The 12,447-nt window shown below is 39.3% G+C and overlaps 1 protein-coding gene across 3 annotated transcripts in view; it reads right to left on the bottom strand.

Annotated features, from left to right (window-relative positions):
* Positions 1-12,447, bottom strand: part of MYO3A (myosin IIIA) — a 116,068-nt gene that overhangs the window by 29,846 nt on the left and 73,775 nt on the right. For all 3 annotated transcript variants that reach the window (XM_086861413.1, XM_086861406.1, XM_086861399.1), the window contains exons 20-23: positions 5,777-5,930; positions 4,424-4,512; positions 2,591-2,720; positions 110-189 (exon numbers count right to left, since the gene is read on the bottom strand). In XM_086861413.1, the coding sequence (XP_086717539.1) occupies positions 110-189; positions 2,591-2,720; positions 4,424-4,512; positions 5,777-5,930 (453 nt within the window). The remainder of the gene's footprint in view (positions 1-109; positions 190-2,590; positions 2,721-4,423; positions 4,513-5,776; positions 5,931-12,447) is intronic.

Genomic DNA, 12,447 nt, shown 5'->3' with positions numbered 1-12,447 from the left:
GAGAAAAACCAAGGAAGGGGTTACTTGCTTACTTTCAATACCAAAACAACTACTGCCTATCTAGTTTAAATTAGGCTTCAATGCAGAGTCACAAAATCAGTTTTCTTACCTTTGTATGACTGATTGACTTTTGGGAGGTCCACATTTGATAACTGATTGTGGTTTTGCTTTTGGTGTGTGCCAGATTACCTATGGGAAGATGAAAGAAAGTAACCTGCCAAAGTGCTTCCATCTCATCTAAACTAAGAAAAATCCTGGATCACCTTATTCACACACCAGTGCAACTATATGATTATAAAGGTGACTTTTTCAGAGCATGTCCTTGTTTCCCTTTTAACCCTTGGGTTGGAATCAGTTCTGAAGAAGCTGCATGAACACAGAACATGATTTTTTTCTCCTTCAGCTCATACATCATCTACTAGATAAAAAAATAAGCAAACAGACTGCTGTAAGAAGATAAGATCTTAGAGCATCCATGTGGTTCCACCCTAAGAATGTTATTGTGCTCTTCTAGTTCTAATACTACATACAAGTTAAAGAAAAATGTGCTAATACCCTTCTCTGGCCCTGAGGAAAAGTGATGTAGCATGACTCAAGATTATACATCTTAACTCTACACTTCACTACTCTTTCACCCCCTGGTGAAAATAAGGTTGTATCTTTCCACAGAGCTTGCTGGAAACCATCACTGGCCTGTCCTTTCTCTGAAGTGTGGCTGGGTATTCCTGGGAGGCTAGTAGCTTATGTGGACCAAAAGTGTCCCAAAACAGAATGAGCAGCCCTGTGGGAAGGTTTCAGCTACTGTTCACTGGCTATGTTTGGTTTACTAGCACAGACAAAATCTTAAGGCTCTAACTCTAGAATTCTAAGTCAAGAAATACTTTCATTATGATGACTTTGATGGACTAGGTGCATTGGCATGCTTTACACAGACACTGGTCTTTTCAAGGAATAATGAAAATTCTGCTGAGCTTTCCATCATGTCTCTCTGTGTTGATAAACTCTAACCATTGCTGCATGCTGCCACTGCTTCTGCTAATAACATAACACCTCTGGGATCTCCCTCTCCACTGGGACAGCCTATCTCTCTCTGTGCTCAGCTACTATCAGAAAGAGGTGGATAAGAGTTGGAATGACAGCTGCAAATATGTGTCATGGTAATGCATCTGGTATTATGTGATGATATCAAGGCCTAAGCCTCCCTGGGGTTCAGCTGAATATCACAGGGGGGAAAAGGAAAGAGAGGATTACTCACAGCTAACTTTAGCTATCTGAGAGTGAGGTGTCTACAGGATCCCTGCTGTATTCAGTGGAGAGAGACACCTTCACAGGAGATTTTTCCCATCCCAAGAGAAATAACTGAGATAGGAAAGATGGGTTGGACTTTGGGTAAACAATTACTCTGATTTTAGATAAATAACATGATCAGAAACCTAACTTTTAGTTGGCTATAGCTGGATGGTCTGAGTTTTGAAATGCTACGTGCAGTGTTTCACAATATTTAACAAGAAGACTTCAGAGTTATCTTGCAAAACACTAGGACTTGGGATGAGTTCTTGGAATCATCTGGATAAGCATCCAGACTTGGACTCTATGGAAATTATAGTTTAGTGTATTAGCAGATATCAACAAGTCAAAAAGTTCAGGCAAGGGCATTGAGCTCTGTGCTTTCCCAGGAACACACACTTAAAATAAGATTCCAAGACCAAATTTTGCATTCTATTAGAAAAGCTTCCTTTGTAAAGAACAGAAGCCTTGTCAAAACCTCAGCTTCTGTAAGTTATTTTTAACTTCTTTTATTTTATATTTATTTAGTTATATAGTTATTTTACAACTTCTGTAAGTTATTTTTATTTCCATTAGGCTCTTCCAATTTAGCTTTTCTGTTCTGCTAGAAATAGGTCTCTCATGTAATTGTACAAGAAAGTAATGTTGTAGAGTACTTACTGTATGGCATCAATGCCATCACACAGGGAGTACTACAACACAATTACAAACTTGGCTGTAAGGAGACTTACCCATCATCCTGCAGTGGAAAGCAGGACACTTTGCAAGGACATAGTTCAAATAAGGTGCAATTTAGGAGTAATTTCTGTAGAGCCAGTTCTATTCATCCACCTCTACTTATGAATTTCTTGAGGAGGAGCTTACTACAAGGACCTCATCAGTTACCTACTGTAAAGGACTCTAAGACTGAAAATAGAGGAGTGTCTTCCCAGTCTTTGCAGTAGCCCCAATCTTTGTTCTCTACCACTGAGAGATAAATTGCACTGAGGCAATTTATATATGCCATGCCCAAAACAGGCCAGTGACTTACCTGATCCTTCCTGTTCAGTCCTCAACTCAAGAGATGCACACCACTCTCTTCTTGATCCCCTACCCTGAAAGAAGTCTCTGCCACTTCCTTGGCACTTGACCAGACCAATCCCTCCCCTGCAGCTTGAGATGGCTGCAGCTCCATTCAGTATAGATTCCATGGTTGGAAAGTGAAGCCACAAAATGTATAATGTCACCAGTGAGTGGTCATATGAAACCTAGCAGTGGTCATCATAAAGGCTGGAGAAAGCTAAGATCACCACAACAGCAATACCTGTTTTTGTGAGAGGGTGAGTTACCAGCTGTCGCGTCAGGTTGTTTTCAGATGATCGCAGTAGCAGCACAATATCAGCTGGCAGAGTATCTCTGTTTTTGGCTAGGAATCCACTTGCATTATACAGAACCTGTTTAAAAAGTGCATTTATACATCTTCTCGGGTTTTGAAAAGTAATTGTAAATTTAAGCTTTCTGGAATAGGGCTTTTATTACATCAAGTTTTTCAGCCATCAGGCTCACTCTCATTTCTAGTCTTTTTTTTCTTTTTATCACTGACAGTTTTACTTTTTCAATACTGAGATATGATGTAAATCACTAAAAGCAAATCGATCATTCCAAAGTAGCTTGAGACTATTTCTTTTTCCTAATGCAGGTAGTATTTTTAACCTGTGTGGATTTATCACCAGGAAAAGTGTATTTGCAGCCCTCCTTTACACCTCTACATGTGCTAATGCACACTTAACAATAAATAACTTGATTTCAACCACATCACACAGGATTACTCATATGACTGTACAGTCTTTCTGTGTTTTCATATTATGCTGTACTGGACCCAGGAATTAACACTCTTCCTAGGGATCTCTGTATTAATTGTAAAGGAAGTTTACCGAATCACAAACTGCATATTGGCAATTGAAATCTCTAAAAATTCCAAGAATGTTGTACCTAATTCAAAATGTAACCTCAGGGTTCTATCTCAATGGTCTAAGGGATTCACAAGAAAACTTGATCTGTCAAGAAGGGTAGAAGATACTGGGATACATAAATTAGAAAAATCCATCACAAAACAACTCAGCAACAGTTATAAATTATGAAAGACTTATAAAGGAAGATTTTTCTCCAGTTCCACAGTAAACTGGACTAGGGGTAATAAATTTACATGGCAGCAATGGAAACATATGTTAGATAGCAGAAGAAACTTTCTAATGAAAGAGTTTATTGAATACTGATGGGGCATTGGTGTAATTCCCCATCTTCAGTGGCTGGTAACAGGAATGGTAGAGGGAGACCTGGCTTTCCACTCCTTGCAGTGAGTTTTGTTATGCTGGTCATATCAGCTGGATATGAGGTTCAGAGGAGTTACAAGAGGCTCTTTGTAGCTGGCTGTCCTACACAAGGGGTAAGGTATCAGCTGGTGGGCAGTATTTGTCTCTTCCCAGGCCAGCTGCTCTAGCACTGCACAGACCCAACATGGTTTCCTGTGTGAGACATCAGTGCTCACTCTGTACCCTTTAAAAGAGCTCAGGAGGTGGGAGCTCCTGCTTTCCCAAGGCAAGGTGACCAGTGTCATCCTGCTGCAGTGTAGCAGCAGCTCCTCCTGTGTTTGCACAGCACGGGCAGCCAGGCACCCTGTGCGGGAAGGAAGGATGCTGCTCACTGAAGGCAGCAGGGCCTGCGCTCTCTGCCTGGCTGATGCCAAAGCACAGCACCAAGAAAGGCTGATGGTGTGTGGGAGGTAGTAGAAAGAATGGAGCTGGGTCCTGGTTAGAAACAGTGGGAACAAGCATGATGCAGGTCTTTGAAGAACTAAGGGGAAGAGCACTGAGGTGCATTATACACCAGTTATGTTTTGGGTCTTCTATAATACAGTCAGTTCATTTACCTGGTGACATTTAAGAAAAAATACACTCCTGCTATTGCTTTTTTTTTTAAATGAGAGATAATAACTTTTTTTTTTTAATAACTTTTTAATAATTTACTTTTGATATGTAAAGCACTGCCAACATTCTCACATCTGGACCAAAGAGACAACTGCTGAGAACCAACCCAGGTGATCTCTTCTACTTCAAACCATTCCACAATCCCCAACAAGTATCATCAGGTGTCTTACCTTTCCTGCATAATGATAAATTCCAAAGGTTAGATCTACTCTTTTGGGTCTCCAAAAATATTTTGATTTCAAATTATCTTCAAATTTTTCTGAAAGGAAACACACAGTTTCTCTTACTGGAATTACTGTACAATCATTTTCTTCTGAAGCTGTACACCTCCAGGGATATTTCCTGATTTCTCAGCCAATGCAGAGACAAAAACCAAACAAAACAGACACTGATGTTTTCAAGGACAGAGATACCATAATGGTCTTGTAACAAAAGACCATTAGGATAGAGAATATGGGAGCTCTTGGACAAGTTACTTACTTTGTTCCAATTTTTTAATGTGTGACTTCAAAAAATCATGGAATCTTAGAATCATTAAGGTGGGAAAAGATGTCTAAGATCATTGAGTCCAAGCCTTAACCCAGCACCACTCTGTTCACCACTAAGCCATGTCCCCAGGTGCCACACCCACATGTGTTTTGAACACTTTCAGGGCTTGCCTTTCCAAGACTTTGATCTAAATATATGAAACAATGCAGAAATCTTCCCTAAGGATCCCTTGAGGAGTTGTGAGGAAACATTTCCTGATTGATTGAGTGCTTCTGTACTGTAGACTAAAAAGCATGAGGATAAAAGAACAACAAGCTCATATAATTGCTTTAACATGGCATTGTATCTGGATATTATTATGTTTTCTAATTGGGTGTTGGCTAAAACTCTAATCTGACACTTTGCACATTGAAAAATGAGTAAAACCAGGATTTATTTGCACAGAAGTACCACTGAAATAATGAAGTCCATGGTAATTGCAGGTACTGAACAGCACTGAAATATTCAGGGTCTGAATTACAATGACTTTAGGTGCTTTAATTTTAATTTGTGAATAGAAAACACTCAGAAAGCATAGTTTGCTGAAAGGCACTGAAGCACATTTGCAGTAATTACTCTTAAAAAGTATTAAACTTCTTTCTCAGATACTGCTCATCAAAAATATCAGAGCTGAACATCACTGCACTTTGCAAACAGTGTTCTTGGTCTATGAACCAAGAGTTTTAACTCAGTTTGATCTTTACTTTTCATGCTCTTCAGCAAAAAATTCCTGAAGGCAGGAGAACTTGAAACCTGGATCAGAAACTGGTATTATGTGATGTTATCAAGTCCTAAACCTCCCTGGGGTACATAATTTGTACTCTTGATGTTTCCCTATGAACTTGAAGGACACAACCATCCCAGCCTGCATGTCTCCCTCAAGCACACTGTGACACTGGAATGGGGGCTCACTAAAAGCAGAACTAGCACGTAGTCTGAACTGTACAAGCCAAACAGAAGCCAAGCTGTGAAATTGAAATGAACCATATACTTACCTACAAGTGTCTGATCTGTTGCTTGTGGGAATCGACTTTCCTCATCCAGCAGAGACAGTAAACCCATTGGTTTCTGCAGGAACATATCTAGGAGGGGCCTGTTGTCCTCGTATTCTATAACTCTTGCATCAACACCTTCATAAAGGTATTCATTCTGCATCAAGAAACAGAAGGCATGCTTTGTCTGTGTATACAGAAGCACTTCAGGAAATAATTCACAAACTGTCAATTGTAGCAAATTAAAGCTACATGAGAAAGCATGCCTCAGGGCTAAAGACATCAAGGGTTTGCAGAAACAAATGTCAGCTGGGATTTTGGTTTTGAACATGTAAATTCAATATTCCTATGGCATATTTTGTAAAGTAAAGCACTTCACAGGAATAGCAAAAATTAAAGAAACAGAGTTGAAGAAGATAAAATATTTTGCTTGCAAATAGAGACCTCAGGGTCGATTTTCCCCTGGTCTGAAATGCAGAAAATTTCTTAACCATTTAGACCTACATTTACATTCCCAATTCATTGCTCAGATCTAAGCAATGGCTAAGATTTGTGACTAACCTGAGTTACAAAAGTGACTACTACATAAGGTTCCAGTGGTTTTACTTGTTTGATCACTCTCCTCAAACACCTGGAAAAATTCTTAGGTGGAGAAGAAAGGTGCACATACTTTGTAAAAATTAAAGAATTGTGTACATACTTCCGAAGAACTAAGTAAATTGCCTCAGATTTTCCTCTAGCACATTTTCACTCATTTTGAGGAACTAGGGAAAGGTATTCCCCAAGATTTAAAAACAACAGGAAAACTGGAGGGATGGACTTCTTTGTTTGCTTTTTTTGTTTGGTTTGGTCTGGCTGGTTTCCTCCTGAAGACTACAAATATCTCTGGATTCCTCCCAGACTAAGAAAAAACAAATAACAAATGTGTCCACAGTGTGTTGTGGTGGTTTTGTCTTGAATATAATTTAGATTATAGCTGGAGAACACAAGAATGACCTTCCTTAATCCTTTAGCAAGGCAGAGGACAGCTGTAGCTTTACCAAGAGAAGGTTGCTCTAGGGACTGCCACCCCCCTGTTATTTTTTGCTTGCATTAGGTAAAGCAATAGCAGTTTTCTACCACACAATGCTCCTGGTTGTGCCAGGGTTGTCTTCAGTCCTGTGCAGGCTGTACTGTGAAACACAGACCTTTTGATCTACTTTAAAAATCATCCCTCTGCCAAAGGAAAGGACTTTATAAGTGTTGTGTTGGTGTATGGTGTTAACGTCACAGTTTTGCCATCCTGAATTCATTGTGAGTAGAGTGTCACAGAAATGAATGATGGCTAATATTAATGAGTTCAAAGACCTCTAGCCTTGGAAGACCTCTCCTTATGTGTCATTCACTTGAGTCTGAATGAGTGAAAAAAGCAACATATTGAGCATTTAAAAAAGAAGTTTCACACACAGCAGCAAAGCACCTGTTTCATACCTCTTAATCTCAGAGAAACAGCAAAAGGCATAAAATCAATAAGACTGGTCTAAAAATACAGGCACAAATAAAAATCTGCTGATCCATTTGAAAGAGGACACAAAATATATACCTAAACCCTTCCAGTATCCAGACTGATATAATTTCCTACAACACTCTTCACTCTAAGGATAGATTATAATTCAGTTTATATGCCATACAAGGGTATAATCAGTAAGAATCTCATCTACAGCCCCATGAAGGCTCCTCATTTGAGACACATAACATTAACCTCATTCATGTCTCCCCTGAAGCAGTGGACAGGTGGAGTTTTGCTTTTTATTTTAATCAATGACCTGACTAGCAGGACAAGACAGGAGAGTAATAAATGTATCACTGATATAGGTGAGAAGTTAATTATATACCTGTAGGAGCTGGTGGCAGAAAGGGAGTGAATCTGTGTTATCTCCCAGAGATAACGGGAGTAGAGGCAGTTTAACTGAGGGTTACAGCTGCACTGACACACAGATGTTCCTGGAACTAGCTGTTACTGCTTAGGATTATCTAGAGAGCCCTTATCAAGGGGGCAAGGGGAAGAGACTGCTCAGGATGGGTCTGTCAGAGGAGAGTGTTACTGTGACACTCCAGCATCCTCAAACGAGCTCTCACAATCACAACCAACCTGTCTAATCATAAACCTTTCAAATGCTTGTGAGAGAGGCTGGTTCAGAGAGCTGATGAAAGTGTTCTCCTTGACAAAGAAAGGAACTCTCAGTAGCTGTACTACTTTGCTATAACAGCAACAGCTGCCCAGGCAGCACACAGGGCCTGAGCTCCAGGCCTGCAGTGTATGTGACCACTCAGTCTGTGTCCTTTGTGTCTCAACAACTGCACCAGTGTCAGCCCTGACAGTCTGGGAAGTGCTGCCATCTGCCCAGTAGGACATGAAGGAGTTCATCACTTCCCACGGGCTCCTGAAGGACAGCTGATGACCAAGCCAGGCACCAATGTGACAGATGACTCAGAAATTATACTGTACTGCATTTTCTGATGCAGTGCTGGCTTCAACCACATCTTTAGGATACAAGCAGCAAGTATAAGAGCCTTAATGACGGACATCATAAAACTGTAATGAAATAGGTATTATTTGAATTAATAAGATGAACCAGTTACAGGATTTTGTAATCTTCCATGACATTTTGTGACAAGAAAGCTCTGCAAAATAGCTACTTCTTGAAATTCTAAAGCATAACCCATTAGAAAGTATTCCTGTGGATGGGATGTCAAAAGGAAAAATTGAGTTACACTATTAATGGGGCTCCTATCTCATCTTGGTATTTTATGGTGTCTTTCCTATGATCTAAAAACTATGTAACATTAGGTATAGCACCTGGTTTCAATGGTAACAAAGGAATTACTAAATACATTAGGAAGTGACCTTCATGTTTAATGAAGTAATGCCATTTTGCTGTGAACATCTTATGACACTTTGGTTTAAATGGGGACGCCAGAGACTTATTCAGAAGGGACCTTTTCCAGCTGAAACTATAAGATTAAATTGTCATGAGAATGTAAAATAAACATTGCATACATTTAATGCAAAAAGTATCATCCTCCCAACTGACAGCAAACTTGCTACTTTCCAAAACCTTTTAGCTATCTGCCATTACACCTTTTACTTCTTATGGGGGAAAGAAAAATGAAAAAGGAATGGGAAGGCTGTCTTGCTGGACAATGTGAGCTGCAGATCACGGCACTCACAGAAATTAACTTACATCAGTATCTAATATGTAAGGGGAACACCTCAAAGGACAGGACTGAACGTCCAAAAGTTCTGCTTTGCTTTATATTAACAAAAAATTCCCTTGTGCTAGGAAAATTAAAAGCAGTGATAAAGTTGAGAGGCCACATTCTCTCCCCAGTCAGTAGAGACAGGGATATATTTATTTGTCTCCATTGACTACAGGGAATCTGCACTATTTTTACCTTAAACTGTATGCCCACTTGAGTCTTTCTGTTACCTTAGTGAAAGGAGATTGCATTCAGGCTTAAACCCTTTTATTCTCAAATGCAAACAGTAAGTCAACAAAAAAGAATAAATTCTCTTAATTATGATTATATTTCTCCATGTTGGCCTACACACACTCCACTCTACCCCGAGCCTCAGGTTGTGTTAGTACCACTGTTCCTTTCTTCAACCCCTGTCACTAAAAAGAATGTGGGTTTTGTTTTTTTTTTTTTTGTAGGTCACACTTCCAAGGAAAGCAAAACTCTGAACATTTTTCAGATTCAGATACAGAAAAGAGACCACTGACAATGATAAAACAATGTCACCTGCAACACCAAAAGTACAATTCTGCCTTATGAGTGTATTTACTACTTGGCTTCATTTGTCAAGTTGCCAAAATATGATTCACCTTCTCTGTTGACATAACCACTACTTACTAGGTGAACATGAGTTAATGACACACCAAACTATCATCAACTGATTTAGATCTCAGTTTCCCACTAGATATGTCAAATTTCATCAACGTGCATGTGATATGATATTGAAGAGGGAAAAAACAGGGAGGGGAATGAAAAAGAAATGTATCTGTACATTTTACATCTCTTGAGGGAAGTGTAAAAGAATTTAAATTCTTCTGTCTTCCATGGGTAGATCTACAGGGTTCAATGCAGTGTTGTGTTACAGATTTCTGAGGTAGCAGAGGGCAGTCTGACATCTGCCTGTCTGTCTGGCATTGCACAGGGCTGTGAAGAACACTAGCCCGGGTCCCCAGTGACAGGAGCAGGATAGCTCCAGCAGCACAAGTCAGGGCTAATGGAAAGTCAGCACAAAGGTCTTGGTGACTTCTGGCATCAACCTTCCCATAAACATAACTTCTGTCTTTTAGAGTCTAAGACACAAACCCTTGCATATAAAGTCATTTGTAAAAAGTCAGGCAGATACATCAGCAAAAGGCGCAGGGGTCATCCTTATATTTGTTTTTTACATCGGTGATTTTTTTTATTTTAATTTACAATTAAAGTACATTACTGGTGTCAACACAGTGAACACAGTGGTGTTCTTACAGTGAACAGAAAGGATTCTGAAGCCACCTGAAGCTTTCTCAGAGGCTGTTTTTGTGATATTAAACTGGGACAAAAAAGTGATGTCTTATAATGACTATGAATCATACCACAAATCATTCTGTGCCATTGGGTTGTAATGCAGAATAACACATTTCTGATTTCCCATCTCTGAAAGGGGGAGATTTACACCCACATTTGCGTGAACTTAATCTATATAGCTTCTTCTGCACTGCTGTAGTAGTATCTTTGGAGACTGCTACAAGATAATATAATGAAGTTTGATATAATCTGATGTAGTGGTTTGATGTAAATTAAGGTAGATGGTTGGTATTACAGGCTAGATGTGGACACTTGTTATAGAAATATAAGGACTGGTATAAATGAAATATGAATGGGAATATGTATATAAGCACCAGAAAAAATAGTCTTAAAAGAATAGCCTTGTGATAGCCTGTTATTTGAATGAAGAACCTTTGTTCATAACATAAAAACAATAAAACTGAGGAAAGAGATCCCTACATCAAGAACAGGCGGCCTTCACTTACATAAAAACACAGTGCAGAGCGTTAGCGAGTGGAACACCCTCTAAACCTGTCAGCAGGAGCATGACTATGAGGTTATAGCACATCACACACAATCTTCTTACAAGCCCACCAAGGAAATGGACTGTAGGCATAAAAATGTATATATTCCCAACAAGTAAAGCCAGATAATGACCTTGCCTAAAGATTATCGATGCTGAAGTAAATAAGGGATTGATGAAAAAACCATTGCTAAAGGCTGTAAAAGACATGTCCAAAAGCTATTTCAGCAAGAAGAACCTAACAGACATGATGAAGACTTGCCAGCTGGGGTCCATTACTCTATGTGTCACTCACAAATTTTCTTGGCCAGACTGTATGAACACACACACCCACACCGTGGTGCATCCTATGTATCTGTGAGTCAATGAATCTATGAGAGAATGAATGGAAGTGGGTAAAATGGATGTACTTAGAGATTCTGTAAATAAAGATTAGCTTCCCCTTCCATAGAGTCTGTAGCTGTACTAATTTCCCACATCTCATCTGCTGCTCATCTGCTCAGTAGCAGAATAGCCACCCTGACCATGGTGCAGCAAGGCACATGCAAGAGAAGAAACTGTTCCTACTACATGGAACAAACCTCTGCATTAATATAGGTCTGGCCAAAAAGTTCTGTAACAGGATGCCTAGAAACAAGTAAAGGCAGATTACACTGAAGTTGACCCTAATTTAAAAAGAGAAGGAACATTAAGATGATATTTGGGTGTACAGGAATAGGGCTAGGAAAGCCAAGGCTGGTTCCTCAGCAACAAAAGGCAACTAGGGAGAATGTGGTCCTGCTGCTGAAGAAGTTTGTGGATGACATGGAAAAGGCTGAGATATTCAATGCCTTCTTTGCATCAGTCTTGACTGATAATCCCAGGTCCCTGAGACCAGGGGAAAAGTCTGGAGTGAGGAACACTTAAATTTAGCATGGGAGGATCAAGTTAGTGAACATTTAAGCAAAGCAGACATACTCAAGTGCCCGGGTTTGACAGGAATACTGTTGCTGCAGCCTGTGCTATTTCCATCTCCCAGCTGTTAGGAACAGCTCCTAGTTTCTTCTAGAAGGGCAAAAACAAGTGCCCTTCTTTTGTGAACTTGTGTACTTTGGAAAGAAGATGCCTAAGTAATTACAGTAAATCTAGTAAAATTTACTCTGGCTTTTAGATGACATTAAAACCAAGGAAACACTTACATTGATAATGTTGCAAACAAATCTATAAAAACAACTACAAGATACAAGAGTGCAAGACAACATTTCCTGAAATAATTGGGAAGAGGATAAAACATTGAGGCATAAAATAATAAATTGTAGTATTACACATAAATAGATACATCTCTGTACTGACACATGCATATACACATCTGCATACATGGACACATTACAAACCTGTATCTGTGTCATCCTTAAAACAAATAGTGATTAACACTGACAAAATACTCTGTTTCTACTAACAATTTAAATTACAATTCAGGAGAATTTTCCTCCATGTATCATAAACATCAATAATTTCAGTAAAACAACAGAAGTATAATTTCACCTATGGTTTGAATTCTGACTGTTCTGCCATAGAGAATTCTGAAATA

The sequence above is a fragment of the Cyanistes caeruleus genome, chromosome 1 (assembly GCF_971803275.1).
Source record: "Cyanistes caeruleus chromosome 1, bCyaCae1.hap1.1, whole genome shotgun sequence".
In the NCBI taxonomy this organism is placed as follows: Eukaryota; Metazoa; Chordata; class Aves; order Passeriformes; family Paridae; genus Cyanistes; species Cyanistes caeruleus.
Note: the sequence above shows the minus strand (reverse complement) of the source record. Positions and strands in the feature narration are given on the sequence as shown.